Genomic DNA, 12,364 nt, shown 5'->3' on the forward strand with positions numbered 1-12,364 from the left:
ATTAAATTGAAGTAGAATTTCGTGAAGTTACCATAATTAAATATTCATTGTCAGCTTTCTTGTTGTGCTCCTTTCTTCCCACTTCAGTTTTTCTATCGTGAAATTCAGGAAGGTAGCTCTTGAAAAATTACAAAAAAGTATAACTTTGTTTTAATAAAAAATGTGACAGTATAACAGAATTGTTTGCTTGTTAGCTTGTATTAAATACAGTATGCTGTCAAAGTCTACCAATATTCAAGTTAGAACAGAACTTCAGTATCAACACATCATCAAATCTCCTTGGAATTACCTCTAGTATATGTAGATGGTAGGGGAAAGGGAATGCAAGAATGGAAACTGTGAATTTGATTACCATTGCCATTCTATATTTATGTAAGCAAACCAAAACAAATGGGCGAGATTTGATAGCCATTAACTGTTTCACTTGTACCAGGCTAGTAATTGATGGCAGGCAGTGTATTGTATTCAACTACTGCTGACTGAAATCATTTGGCCTTTTGCCTCAATCCTTGGAGTTGGCAATTGGTCTTTGATACTGCTTCTACCTGAGGCAGTGGCTCTGATGTTTGCCAATATTAACAACTACTTAATGTGTATCCTGCAGGACTGGTGGCCAGAGGGCTCTGCTATTTCAGGGGAATATTGGAATGAGCAAAGGAATGTCAGGAGCTTGCTTCTTTTGCAGATGTGGGTTAAAGATGGCTCTGTGGCTCACGTCATCATAGGAAATAGGTTGTAGGTCTTCTTTAAGCATAATTTAATAAACTTTCGTGTCATAGGTCACAGGAATAAAAAAGGCCTTTATAATACTTGTATTTCTTGATTACATACGGGGCCCTATATGAAATTTCAGTAATATCAAATATGAAAATTAAAATAATTATTATAGTGAAGAGCAAAAAAAATTCTTGTTAAAGGTAATATATAAATAGAGTAATATTTATTAACTTGCTTGTACAACTATGATAGAGTTGCTAAACTGCTAAGTTGTGGGAAAGGTGTCTTCTTATAATAACAGAGTATTTCTAAAATGCAATGACAGCTCCAGTGAGAGAGGAGCAGAGTAAGGAAAAAAAGACATGCAAGATCCAGAAGAAAGGGGTTTTTTTCATTCCTCAAACACAAGCTTAGTTTTTGAGTGATGTCTTCCTAATGCATACAATGAAATTATTTTGCAGTGCAGATTATTGATTAATATTACTCTGGAATGCTTAATCCTTTATCTTCATTACTTTGTTTTTACTAATTATCTGTAATTAAGCAGTCTTCAGGTAACAGAATGTGTATATTTCCCTAGTGGATTAAGTATTAAATATTACTTTCTTTGCTTATTTTCTGTGAGGTTTATTGTTGTTTAAAGCTTGTGAAATTTTATGTATTCTGCTAATCTGCCAAACTTGCAAATACACGCATTTCTGCAGCAGTTCCCTAACTGCATGCTTATTTTCATATACGTTTGGCATATCTCACACTGTGATTTGTTGCATGTGCTTGCTCCCTTTGTCTGGGGCTGCTGTCTGTATTGTTTTGTGCTTCCAGATAGCGGTGGGTGTGCTCGCAAACGTGCTGCAATGTCTGTCACATTAACAGCTGTGAAGAGAGTTCAGAGTTCTCCAAACCTATTGGCCTCAGGTATAACCACTAACCAGCGAGAGACTACTTCTAAATGGCTTTTTTTATAGTGTTATGTATTTCTGCCATGTTACTTTGAAAGGAGGAGAAGGGTAACCCTATTTTCTATTCCTCTGACAGATCTATTACTTCTACAATGCTCTTTAAAACTGGTCTTAATTTTCCTCTGTCAACGCTTAGTAGTCACTAATGAAAAAAAAATAGGAAGACTGAGAAAAAATCAGTTATTATAAATTAATTTTTCCCTTGATACGTATTTTGGGTCTCACGTCACTTGTTTTTTATTCAAGATAATATAGCATGAAAGAGAGGTTTTTTTTATTACAGACTTTTGATATTGAAATTTGATTTTAAAGCACTTCTCTAAGGAAAAGAATCTGAATGTTGTTGTAAAATGATTTTCAGAAGCCAGATTAACTTTTAAAGAATCATTTATCAAGCATGTTTTCCTAGAAATATTCAAAACAATAAAAATACAGAATATTCAGTAGACAGGCAGAACTGCTTCTTATCAATTCCCCTGTATGGTTTTGCAAAATTAATTTATTTCTAACACAAATTAGTATTGGATATTTCTTTTCCAGGGTCTGATTCTCAGTCTCCAGATTCAGGTAAATAAAACACTGTGTTATTTATGCATCAGTGCAATACCAGTTACAACAATCTTCTATTTATTTGATTTCATTACTCCATACTTCCTCATTCTTTAAGGAAAGCGCTGCTGAAACTGTAATCATAATTGCTAGTGGTTAAGACTTCAAATTCAGGTCTCATTTGAAAGCAGTTATTTCCTATAACACAGAATATGTTGTCAGGAAAATGAATCGTGTGGGAGAAAACAGCCTGCTAATTTGCCACCTTTAGCTTTATCACTGTGACACCATTCAGTGGTACTTGCTATTTCCTTTTTAGTGTCTTACTCAGGATTGCAAGTTCTGCCCACCTCATTTAGCAGCCTGCTCACATAATGTGTTAATCTTCCCAGCTTCTTACAGTATTTTGTCTTCAGCATCTCCCTCTATGTTTGGATGACGTCTTGAGGGCATCGCAGGTCTGAGAATAGAGAAAAAAACCTGGTTGGTTGGTTGGTTGATTGGCTGGAAAATTGAGGTGTCATTTGGATTTTGCAATAAGATACATTAGTGGAACAACTAATTGGGTATTGTGGTGAAATTTTGTGAAAATGCCATGACCAACTAAGTTTATATGAGCTGGGATATTTTTCAAAATCCAACACAGCTGTGAAGTTTGAGAACCTAGTCTGTGAAAGTATTTCAGCCTGCTTTGTACAGGGGCTGAAGCACCAGCATCCCAAAAGGACTCCCAAGGTTAAAATCTATAGTCCTATGAAAGTTGTGGGGAGCTCTCAAACTGCCATTACCCGCAGAATTTTCAGTTCTTGAATTTTCTAAATTTTAAAGACCAATATTTTGTAGAGTGGTAGCTTTTCTGTGTTCTTTTAACTTCCATGGTAATAACAGCAGCCGTGTCAATTGTGTAGTAGCTAAAGTTTTCCAGTTTGTTTAGTAGCTGAGTTGCTGTGTTGAGAGCAATATAGACATCTACTAATCACACACCAAAAAAATGGTTTGATTCTTTTTTTCTTTACAAAAGCTTGGAGATCTTACAATAATGGAAGTAGAGAGACACTGAATGGAGACGCTAGCAGTTCATCTCTTTCAGCAAAAGGTTTTAGGAGTGTGCGGCCAAATCTACAGGATAAAAAATCACCAACTCAGGTAAAACTGAACACACTGAGTTTCATGCTATGCCATTTGTGTGTGGGTTTTTCTGGGGGGACAGCAAATATAGATGGGATACCTCTATGGAACATTGTCCTGAAGCCTTCCAGATATGGGTCATTACAGACTAGTTTACTGCATAAATAAAGCATTCTCCACACAGGCTGTATGCCTCTAGGTTAATTACCAGAAATTGCTTTCAATGAGCAAGACAAACATCTAAATAAAAGTAGGTCATACACAAGTAAAAGCTTTCTAGGAGTATTCCCAGACTTCAAAGAGTATTTATTAATAGTTTACACTTGGAAAAATGCACCAGTCGCCAAAATATCTGAGAATAAGGGTTTATTAATTATAAGGTAGAAAATGCTTCTGCCTGTTTTGCAGAACGATGTAATTGGAGCATGCTTAAGTGAAAACCAGACTTGGAAACATATTTATCTGTCAAAAAAATATCAACTTACCAATTTTAATATTGTCTCTGTTACTACTTTAATTGAAAGGTTTAAGAGGCTCGGTGTGTTTTATATATGTGTCTTACCTGTGAATAATAGCTTGCAATTTAATATCATGGAGTACTTACCTACCTGAACAATTTCACAGTAATAACTCTTATGCAGTGTAATGATTTTTTAAAAGAAAATAGATGATTGTGGGCTCCCTTCTGATCCCAGTTTACCCTGAACAAATGGAACATCTGGCTTTCTAAACAGAAGCTGTACAGCACTGCACAGGAAAAGGTGGTGGGAATCTGACCATTTTATTGTCCATTGAATTGAGCAATGTTGAGATGAAGGCCCATAAGTTCCCAATTCCTTTATTTAAAGATAAAAGTCAAACTGCGTTGTATCTCCTGCTAACATTTACTTTCTTTCTGTTTCTTCTTCAATGTTATTTTGCTGTGTGTGGATGCTTTTGGCAACTAAGGCACCTCTGCCACCCCCTAGAAAAGCAAGAGTAACTAATCACAAGAATGAAATTAATCTCCAGGCAGTAACAGCTGGTCCAGCTAAATACCATCCCACAGATACTGCCTATTACACTAATGAGAAGTCTGTTCAGGAGACAATGTCATTTCAGATATCTAACACAAGTGTGTCCTATGCACAAAAAATCATTAAACCACTGACCTCAAACTCCAGTGCAGGCACAAACACAGTAGCTGGTATAAGTACTACTCTCCATCAAGGCCAGAGGCAACAGTCTCAAAAACGTAAGGTATCTACCCTGAAATTAACCCGGACACGTGACCCAGCAAGTAGCATTCATTGTAATTCACAGCAACAGCTCGAGCCTGTTGAAGAGCCAGTATTTCCACAAAGGCCTGTCTCACCTGCCTGTAACCCCATGCCTGAGATACACACAGCATCTCTTTCCATTCAGATAGCTTCCTCCCCTGACAATAAAGCAGAGCCTGAAATCCAAGAACATCCACCTAGTATTTCTCCAGACACTTCAAAGATGTCTTCAAAGGATTTGGGACAAAAGTCTACAGTTCTTCCTTCTTCACAGGCTGCAGAATGCCATGTGGTATATTTAATTTTTCCATCTTTTATTTTAGATCTTCGTGAATCACTTAATAACCATCTGTTTAGTTATACTTATATTATCAAAGTTAGATCTTATGTTTTCTGGGTAAAACTACCTGTCACATGGATCCAAACAGAAATGAACAAAACCTGAAGTTTTTGGAAGATTATTTTTAAAGGATTAATTATCTAGCTGAGCTGGGTGGCAGACTTTGTTCCTCTGTGAGTACTTTATGGAGGTCAAATGCACTATAGGAAATGAGTGCACTGTAGACAATGCATCTGCTTAAATGGCTCTTCCTAGAGAGGGTCTCATTAGAGCATTATGCTGCCATAGATGCTGGAAGGATCGAGTATGGATAGAAAAGGGTTAGGTTGGTTGTGGGGTGGAGTTCTACAAGTGCAGTTCTGCCAGTTTGCTAGGCCCACAAAAAATAAATTGTGTCAGTGGGTGCTTTCTGCAAGGCTAGGCACTGCCATGTGTCCTGTGCAGTTGTGCTCTTAAAAGAAAATGGGCTGATAAAATCTTTTTGTCAACCACCTCCATATGAAACATCACAGGGCACTGAACTTTTAAGTCCCTCTGTTTCCCCTTATGCCTACTGAGATGAAAAATCTTTGTTAGCTGTACTGACCTCATATAGGAGAAATGGGAGCATCAGGCACACAGCATAGGACCAGAGGAGTCTGAGCAGTGTTTATCACCATTCGGAAAGTCACTGAGTCAAATAAAATAAGCCTGGGACCAATAAAACAACAGTGAATACATACTAGTCAAAAGGAGAGCTCTGAATAAAATTTGTCATTTCTACTTTGCTTTACTTAGTCACGTTAAGATTTTGCTATTTAAAAAGTTAATTATTCTAGTATATCTACTAATATACCAGCTTATCTATGTTGGAAAGCCTTTAGCTGGAGGTAGAGATTGCTGTAGATCTAAGCATATGTGCCTCAAAGCTTTATTGAGTGAGGATCCCGTCATGGCATATTTGTGTTCATCTAGTTCTGCTGGAAGCAGTGAGGCTACTCTGAATTAAATATGGCACTGTTTTGCAATCTGAAAAGTCCATTGACAGCCCTGTTCTCAACAGTAGTAACACATCTGCTTTCCCAGACTGTTGTTCTTTCAGAGCATCACATTCGACCAGGTCTCTATTCTAGAAGCCTCAAGTATCTGCATTAGCAACAAGATAGTTTTAAAGTTGTAATATATCTGTCTTCCCCTTCAAGTCCCAAGTAAAAATTTTGATCAGAACAAAGCTCTGTGAAAATATATGGCAGCAGTCTGCAATACTCCTTTTGAATTGACTCCATTAAAAAGTGGGAGCACAGAAGGATTAATCACATTTGTCTTTTTCAAGACTAGACACAAAACTATCATTTTAAACCCTTCTTTTAGGCTGCATAAAATTTAGAACATTTTGAGAAAAACAAGTTGCTTTACCCTTTAGAAGAACCAGTGTGCTACTCAGTGATTTTTGTCGGGTAGAACAAGTCAGTTCAAGCAAGAGCCACAGTAAAGAAATCATGTCAGAAACAGTAAAGAAAGCAGAGCAACAGCTTTTTCTAGTAGATAGGAAGATTATAAAGGACAGGCTTGCAAGTCTTTTAAATATGGGCATCAGGGGATACTGACAGACAGTAGAACAGGTGTAGGTGTGTAGGTGGGGTCAATGCAACTTCTATGTCTGTTATGTCCTCATTTAAAAATAGTTTTTCAGTCTGTCAGAATATGATGCATTATAAATGCTCAGATAAATCAAGTTATCTCTCAAACAGAAAGTAGTTGTATGACAGCTAACAAGGATTAGGGGAAATACTTTTTATAAACAAGAGTAATTTCAAATATTCAAAGTCTAATCAGAAGGACTAAAAATTTATCTTCTATATACTTTTATTTAGGATTTTAAAAGTCAAAACATATTTTGCAGTTTCTTTTTAATTTAGAATCTGGTATGAGCTGAAAAAAATCAGAGAAGTAGCTGTGGCTTGTTTGGCAATTCTGCACTTATTTTTCTGCCTTCTTGGTTTCATTGTGTGAGAGGAACTATCAGAAATTTGGCAACTGGGTTGCTTTGAATAAAATGATAAAAAATTCAGTTATCACAAAGATCATTAAGGAATGTAGCCAACTTTTCAAGCTGTATCCCTTTATTGGTCTCTTGTCTGCAAAATTCAGCTGACATCCTCCATGATGTTCAACTTTGGAATAAATTCTAACAAAGACATATATTTGGCATCACAGTTGAGTCATGGAGCCAGTAGGTTTTGCTGACTGTGTTAAAATACCTATCTAAAACTAGAGTACAAATCAGCATATGAGGTGTGTAAAATTTTGCATCAGGGGAGGTTCCAAAATGAAGATGCTGTGAGCTAAAGTTAGAAATAAAGGCTGAAGCTGTATGTGTAAAAATGTTTCTTTTCTGACTCAAATCTTGGTTTGAAACCTTGAAAGTATTCTAACTAATGCCAAAAATTATGATTCCCTTTAGTGCTGTATATCATGGTATATCATATATATATATATCATGATATCAATTCACAATTTTTCCTCACATAGAAAACTTTCAGTATGCTATGCATGATAGTACTTTCATTTTTAAGATCGTTTTAGATTTGCAAGCTCTGCAGGACTTCGTACATGCTTTAAAATACTTTTGTACTTGCAGATCATATGTTTTATATATCCTCGAGGGATGCTCTCGAGTGTAAATTAGGCCTACCAGCAACGTTCAAAGCTGTCACAGAAACTTTCAAAAAACAAGTACACTCAGAAAGTTGCATTTCTCCTTCTGCATCTGGGTTTATGTATGTGGAGGAGAATGAGGCAAGATCAGCTAATCATCACTTCTTAAGAGATGGCAAATGAGAAATACTGTTCATCTGTGGATATCTGTGTGTAGTGAACATACACGTTTCTGTTATGTTACAAAGTTTGGAAATATACAGTCAAAAGAGAGCTTATATGGTCCAAGTCAATGTATCTTGTGCTCCTATTTGCACTTCATTTCAGAGCTTATCTGTTGAAACTTTAGGAGCAAGCAGAAGTGTGGTATGACTCACTGAATGACATTTTATAAACACTCCTACTCAGAGAAAGGTTAAACCCCTTAAAAGTATATATCAAAATAGAAGCATTCAAGTTACTCAATAATAGGGGTTTTTTTACATTATTACAGTCTCAAGAGATGCTGCTGCTTTGTACTGTACTGCAGATACAGGAGAAATAAGCAAATCTGTTTTAACAGAGAAATTAGTGTTTGTTAGTATGAGATGATCTCCATTCTTTCTTACAAGAAGTTTTAAACTAATGAAGAATTCTGAGCTGCATCTTCAGAAATAATCACTTGATATTTTTATGTTTATTTTGTTCCTGGGTTCCTAAGTTGCCTGTTGTTCTAAATACTGCTCTCTGAAATTGAGGATGCAAAACATTTGTCCTGTTATTTGAATTCCTCAGATGAGTGAACACTTGTTTTAGTCCTGATGTCCTGGAGGAATAAAAACTACTATAGCAGTGTTTCTTTTCCTAGCCTTATAGCTGTAGAAAAGTAGATCAAGGAAAATAAGCCTGGAATAAAAAAAATTCTGAATCACTTTATTTAGTACATTACTTTTTATTAGGTATTGACAATACATAGAGTGATATAGAGGATAGAGAAGACAGGTTTCAATATTGGGGACAGATGTGAAGTAAAGAAAATCAAGCACATAATTTTCATTTTAAGCTCTGCATCAGTATTCTGGTTTTAATCAAGGACTGAACTCCACCTCCATATAGTGAGTTTTGAATAAGAGGGCTAGGTATAAAAATGGGCATAGAAATAGAAATTGCAGTGTCAGTTTGGAGATTTGACATCAGCTTTTAACAATTAAAAATAGAGGTATTTTTACCCATTTGTGCAGATGTATGGGTGTAATTTGATTGTTGACTACTAAACTCTGCTATGTATTAACAAAATGGGTTTATTCACTTATCTCTGAGTCTCCTTATCTGTGTCTTGACTGTTGAAGCAAGGCCAGTACTTTGGTGTCATTAGTATTCTCATACCACTCTCCACAGATCTTGCATTAAAACGATAGATGACTGGTTTTGAAACCCATATTAGGGTCACCTGTCTACTTCATGTGAATTGGGTAGCAACTGTGTTCTTCAGGCCTAACATTTTACTATTTGAAGGAAGGGAAGCATTGCTAAGGACCATCAGAAAGCTGCACTTGAGGCCTTCAATTTACTTCAAGACTGATGGCATTAGTCTGTTTCTCAAGTGTCACTTCACAACCCAAGATAGTTACATAATCTAACTAGTTTTTCATCAATCTCATTAAATCCTTGTCTGGCATTTAATCTGTGTGACTGCTGCTAGCATTTCTTGTGCTATATCAATAACAAACCTAATCTGAAGCTTGCTGAATGGAACCAGTATTAAAAGTTTTCTGAAATGCATTCAGCCTTGTCCTTCTCATATTTTTTCACTGTGATATATATGAGATTTCATTCACAGTGAAAAATATGGATTAGTAGTAGCCAGTTACAATTTACCAAGACTGCATATTTTTTAAATGGTGTAAATCAGGTTTCAAAAACAATGCTGTTTTAAACAACAATTTAAACCACTTTTTTCCCAGAGTAATGGTTATACCTACAACAGAATTCTATAACCAGGCCGAGTAGAAGTTTTACTCTACAGAGCTGAGAAGCTTCATGTTGGAAATTAGTACCTAGAATTTCTGCATTCCTTCTACCCATATTGTAAGAATAATAACTTTATATTAAAGAATTTGGCTTGATGAAATCAGCTATTATTTGCCAAACACAGTGAATTAAATTCTTTAAAAACTCAATTTCACTAGCTCTCTGGATGCACCCTGAATATCTGTTCTTGTGTTGTCCATCCCTTCTTTTCTCAAGCATGCAAGCAATCTTCTCAGTTCAAAGCCAGAAGGTTTACTAGATTTCTCAACTCTTCAAAAATTCCTGTTATTTTAACAATATGAGATGAATTCACGTATTTTGGCTCAGTCATATATAACTTTTCTTCTGGGAGTGCTGAGAGGATATCCTGTCTCAGGAACTTCAAAGCTTCTTATTGACTCTGACTCATAATTGCAGCGTGATCTCCTGGTTTGTGTATTTTGCTGGAGATCTTGAATTATTACATAGATTTTGAAATTCATCATGAATATGATTCTGCCTTCCCTTTAGGTACCTGTGAAGTGAAATTACTGTCTCTTATATGTGTATGTAAATGCACACATCTGAAACTCCTGATATATTATGCTGTCTAACCATCTTAATTTCTCATTAAATTAATTTTAATAGTATTCCATTGTTCTTTTGATGTCTCCATTGGTAAATTAGATCTCTCTAAAAATTCTGTGCCCTTTTATAATCTATACACTCAATTATTCATATTTTTGATTAAGAATTAATCTGTTCAGATTTCCTCTATGAAAAGATCAAGTTTGAAGCGGTTTGTTCAACTGTAGATTTGAAATATTGCTGTGAATAAGATTTGGATTTTAAGCTGTTTGACTAAGTTTCTTCACTGTTTTAACTGCTGATTTTAACAGCAGCTTTTGGCTATTTTTGTGTACCCTAGAGATCCACTAATGCCAAAGATTTCTTTTGAATCAATTGGAACAAGTGATGGATATCTGTTCACATACTTAAGATTCTTTTCTGAAATGCTTATTCATAGGGATGGTCCCACTGACCTCATCAAGGTTATTTGTGTAAATTCTAGTTGATCTCAGCAAGAATTATGCAACTGGACCCCCAGTGACCTCTCATAAGTAGCATAATCTGGGTCGTGTTCCAAGTCTTCCATAAGGGCTTTAGAAGATATTTTCAGATTTTGGATTAAAATACCAAAATGGCATTTTAATCTGATGGTTTGAAACATTTTTTGAATGATTAAAGACATCTGCCTAGTCTAAGCATAGGAAATAACTATATTACTGGTAACAATGTGATATCTATGACTAAATGTTGCTTTTCAAGTAGTAATTACTACACATGGTATCTTATTGTCCTCTATTTTACATAAATTTAAATTCCCAAACACTCTTTCGCAGCAGCTATTCCAGACTTCCTCAGCCCTATCAAAAGTGAAACCATTAGTGCTGAAGTAGGCAGTATTTTGACATAATTCAGGAATTGATTGAAAGCTTGTAGTTAATAGGCAGTATAGAAGGATTTGTGCAGCTGTTTAACAAATATTAGATGCCAACATGCTTTTCATGTATCTTTAATTCAAAAAAGAGTTGCAGATGCAAAAACCCAGTTGCAGGGCTAGTTTAAACTCAGTGCGCTGTGGCTCATTTGAAATAACAGAAGAGAAAACTCACACGTTGTGTGGCAGCTCTCAGAAGCACTCATGAGGCTGTTCCCTTACATTTTTAAGGAACTATGCTGAATCCAAACAACTAGCGTGTTTTGTGCCAGTATGAAGTCATCCCTGTCCTTCTGCTCCCAGTCTTTGTTGTTTCTCAGATTTATACCAGTTACCCTAACAATCCTTGTGTCCTCTTATGTTGAAAAGTCTCCTATGCATACACCCTATAGAGTAGGTTGACAGGGTGCTTCCAGGGCGCTTGGAAATTCTAAAATCATCCAAATATTTTTATTAGAGAGGCAGTGGAGAAGATGTATTCAGTCACAAGAGGAAAAAAATTCCACCACCTATTGCTTTCAGATCATAGGAACATTCATTAGTAGTGTTTCTTTTAGCTTGCAGTCCTGCTTATCTTTATATTATGGTTAATTTCAAAATAATACCTGTCTTAGACAAAAAAAACCCAACAGAGTAACATTTATGGAAATCAGACTTCCAGATACATTTTTCCTTTTGAAAACAAAATGGACGTGACATTCTCTAGCCTCATATTTATGTGAAGTATAAAATAGTGTGAACCTTTTCTATACACAATGGAGATCATTAATATTTGCAGTACATTATGATTATTCATACTCAGCACACTATGGTTTCTGGCATTGCTTCCACTATTATCTTATGCATTCATTTCTTTTATGTTTTCCTAATCTAATATAGAGCGTGGTTGATTTATTTCCTAATCCATGTGAATGTGAACTTCCTCGGGTGGCTGAAAAACTTACACTTTTGTAATTCTCCTACACCCAGCAAGAGCCAAAGGGAAAAGGTTTTTGTTCATTTAGTAATCTGTTTCTTTTCTTATTTTTTTTTCCTCGAATCTCAGCTTGGAAACCAGAAAGTAACTGCCCCCGTGATGGAGGTAAATGCTTCACAGACACACAGACAAACAGCAACAGAAGCTTCTCCACTGCCTCTTCCTTCTCCTGTGGTACCAGTTAACAGAGCCTCTTTCTCACCAGACAGTAGCACCCATCTAGTACCATGTTCTTTGCCAACGCTTGATGATTTTTTGCCTTCACATTTTTATAAAACCCCAGCCCTTTCACAATTTTCGTATAAATGC

At 35.9% G+C, this 12,364-nt stretch overlaps 1 protein-coding gene across 19 annotated transcripts in view; it reads left to right on the top strand.

Annotated features, from left to right (window-relative positions):
- SORBS2 (sorbin and SH3 domain containing 2) overlaps positions 1-12,364 on the top strand; it is a 154,907-nt gene that overhangs the window by 79,173 nt on the left and 63,370 nt on the right. For 9 of the 19 annotated variants that reach the window (XM_027636304.1, XM_027636305.1, XM_027636306.1 and 6 more), the window contains exons 4-8: positions 1,540-1,632; positions 2,196-2,243; positions 3,247-3,371; positions 4,302-4,904; positions 12,125-12,160. In XM_027636304.1, coding sequence (XP_027492105.1) covers positions 1,540-1,632; positions 2,196-2,243; positions 3,247-3,371; positions 4,302-4,904; positions 12,125-12,160 — 905 coding nt within the window. The remainder of the gene's footprint in view (positions 1-1,539; positions 1,633-2,195; positions 2,244-3,246; positions 3,372-4,301; positions 4,905-12,124; positions 12,161-12,364) is intronic. The other 10 variants (XM_027636319.1, XM_027636321.1, XM_027636312.1 and 7 more) reach the window with 4 other exon arrangements.

This window comes from Corapipo altera, unplaced genomic scaffold (genome assembly GCF_003945725.1).
Source record: "Corapipo altera isolate COAL_440 unplaced genomic scaffold, ASM394572v1 22b, whole genome shotgun sequence".
NCBI classification, from domain to species: domain Eukaryota; kingdom Metazoa; phylum Chordata; class Aves; order Passeriformes; family Pipridae; genus Corapipo; species Corapipo altera.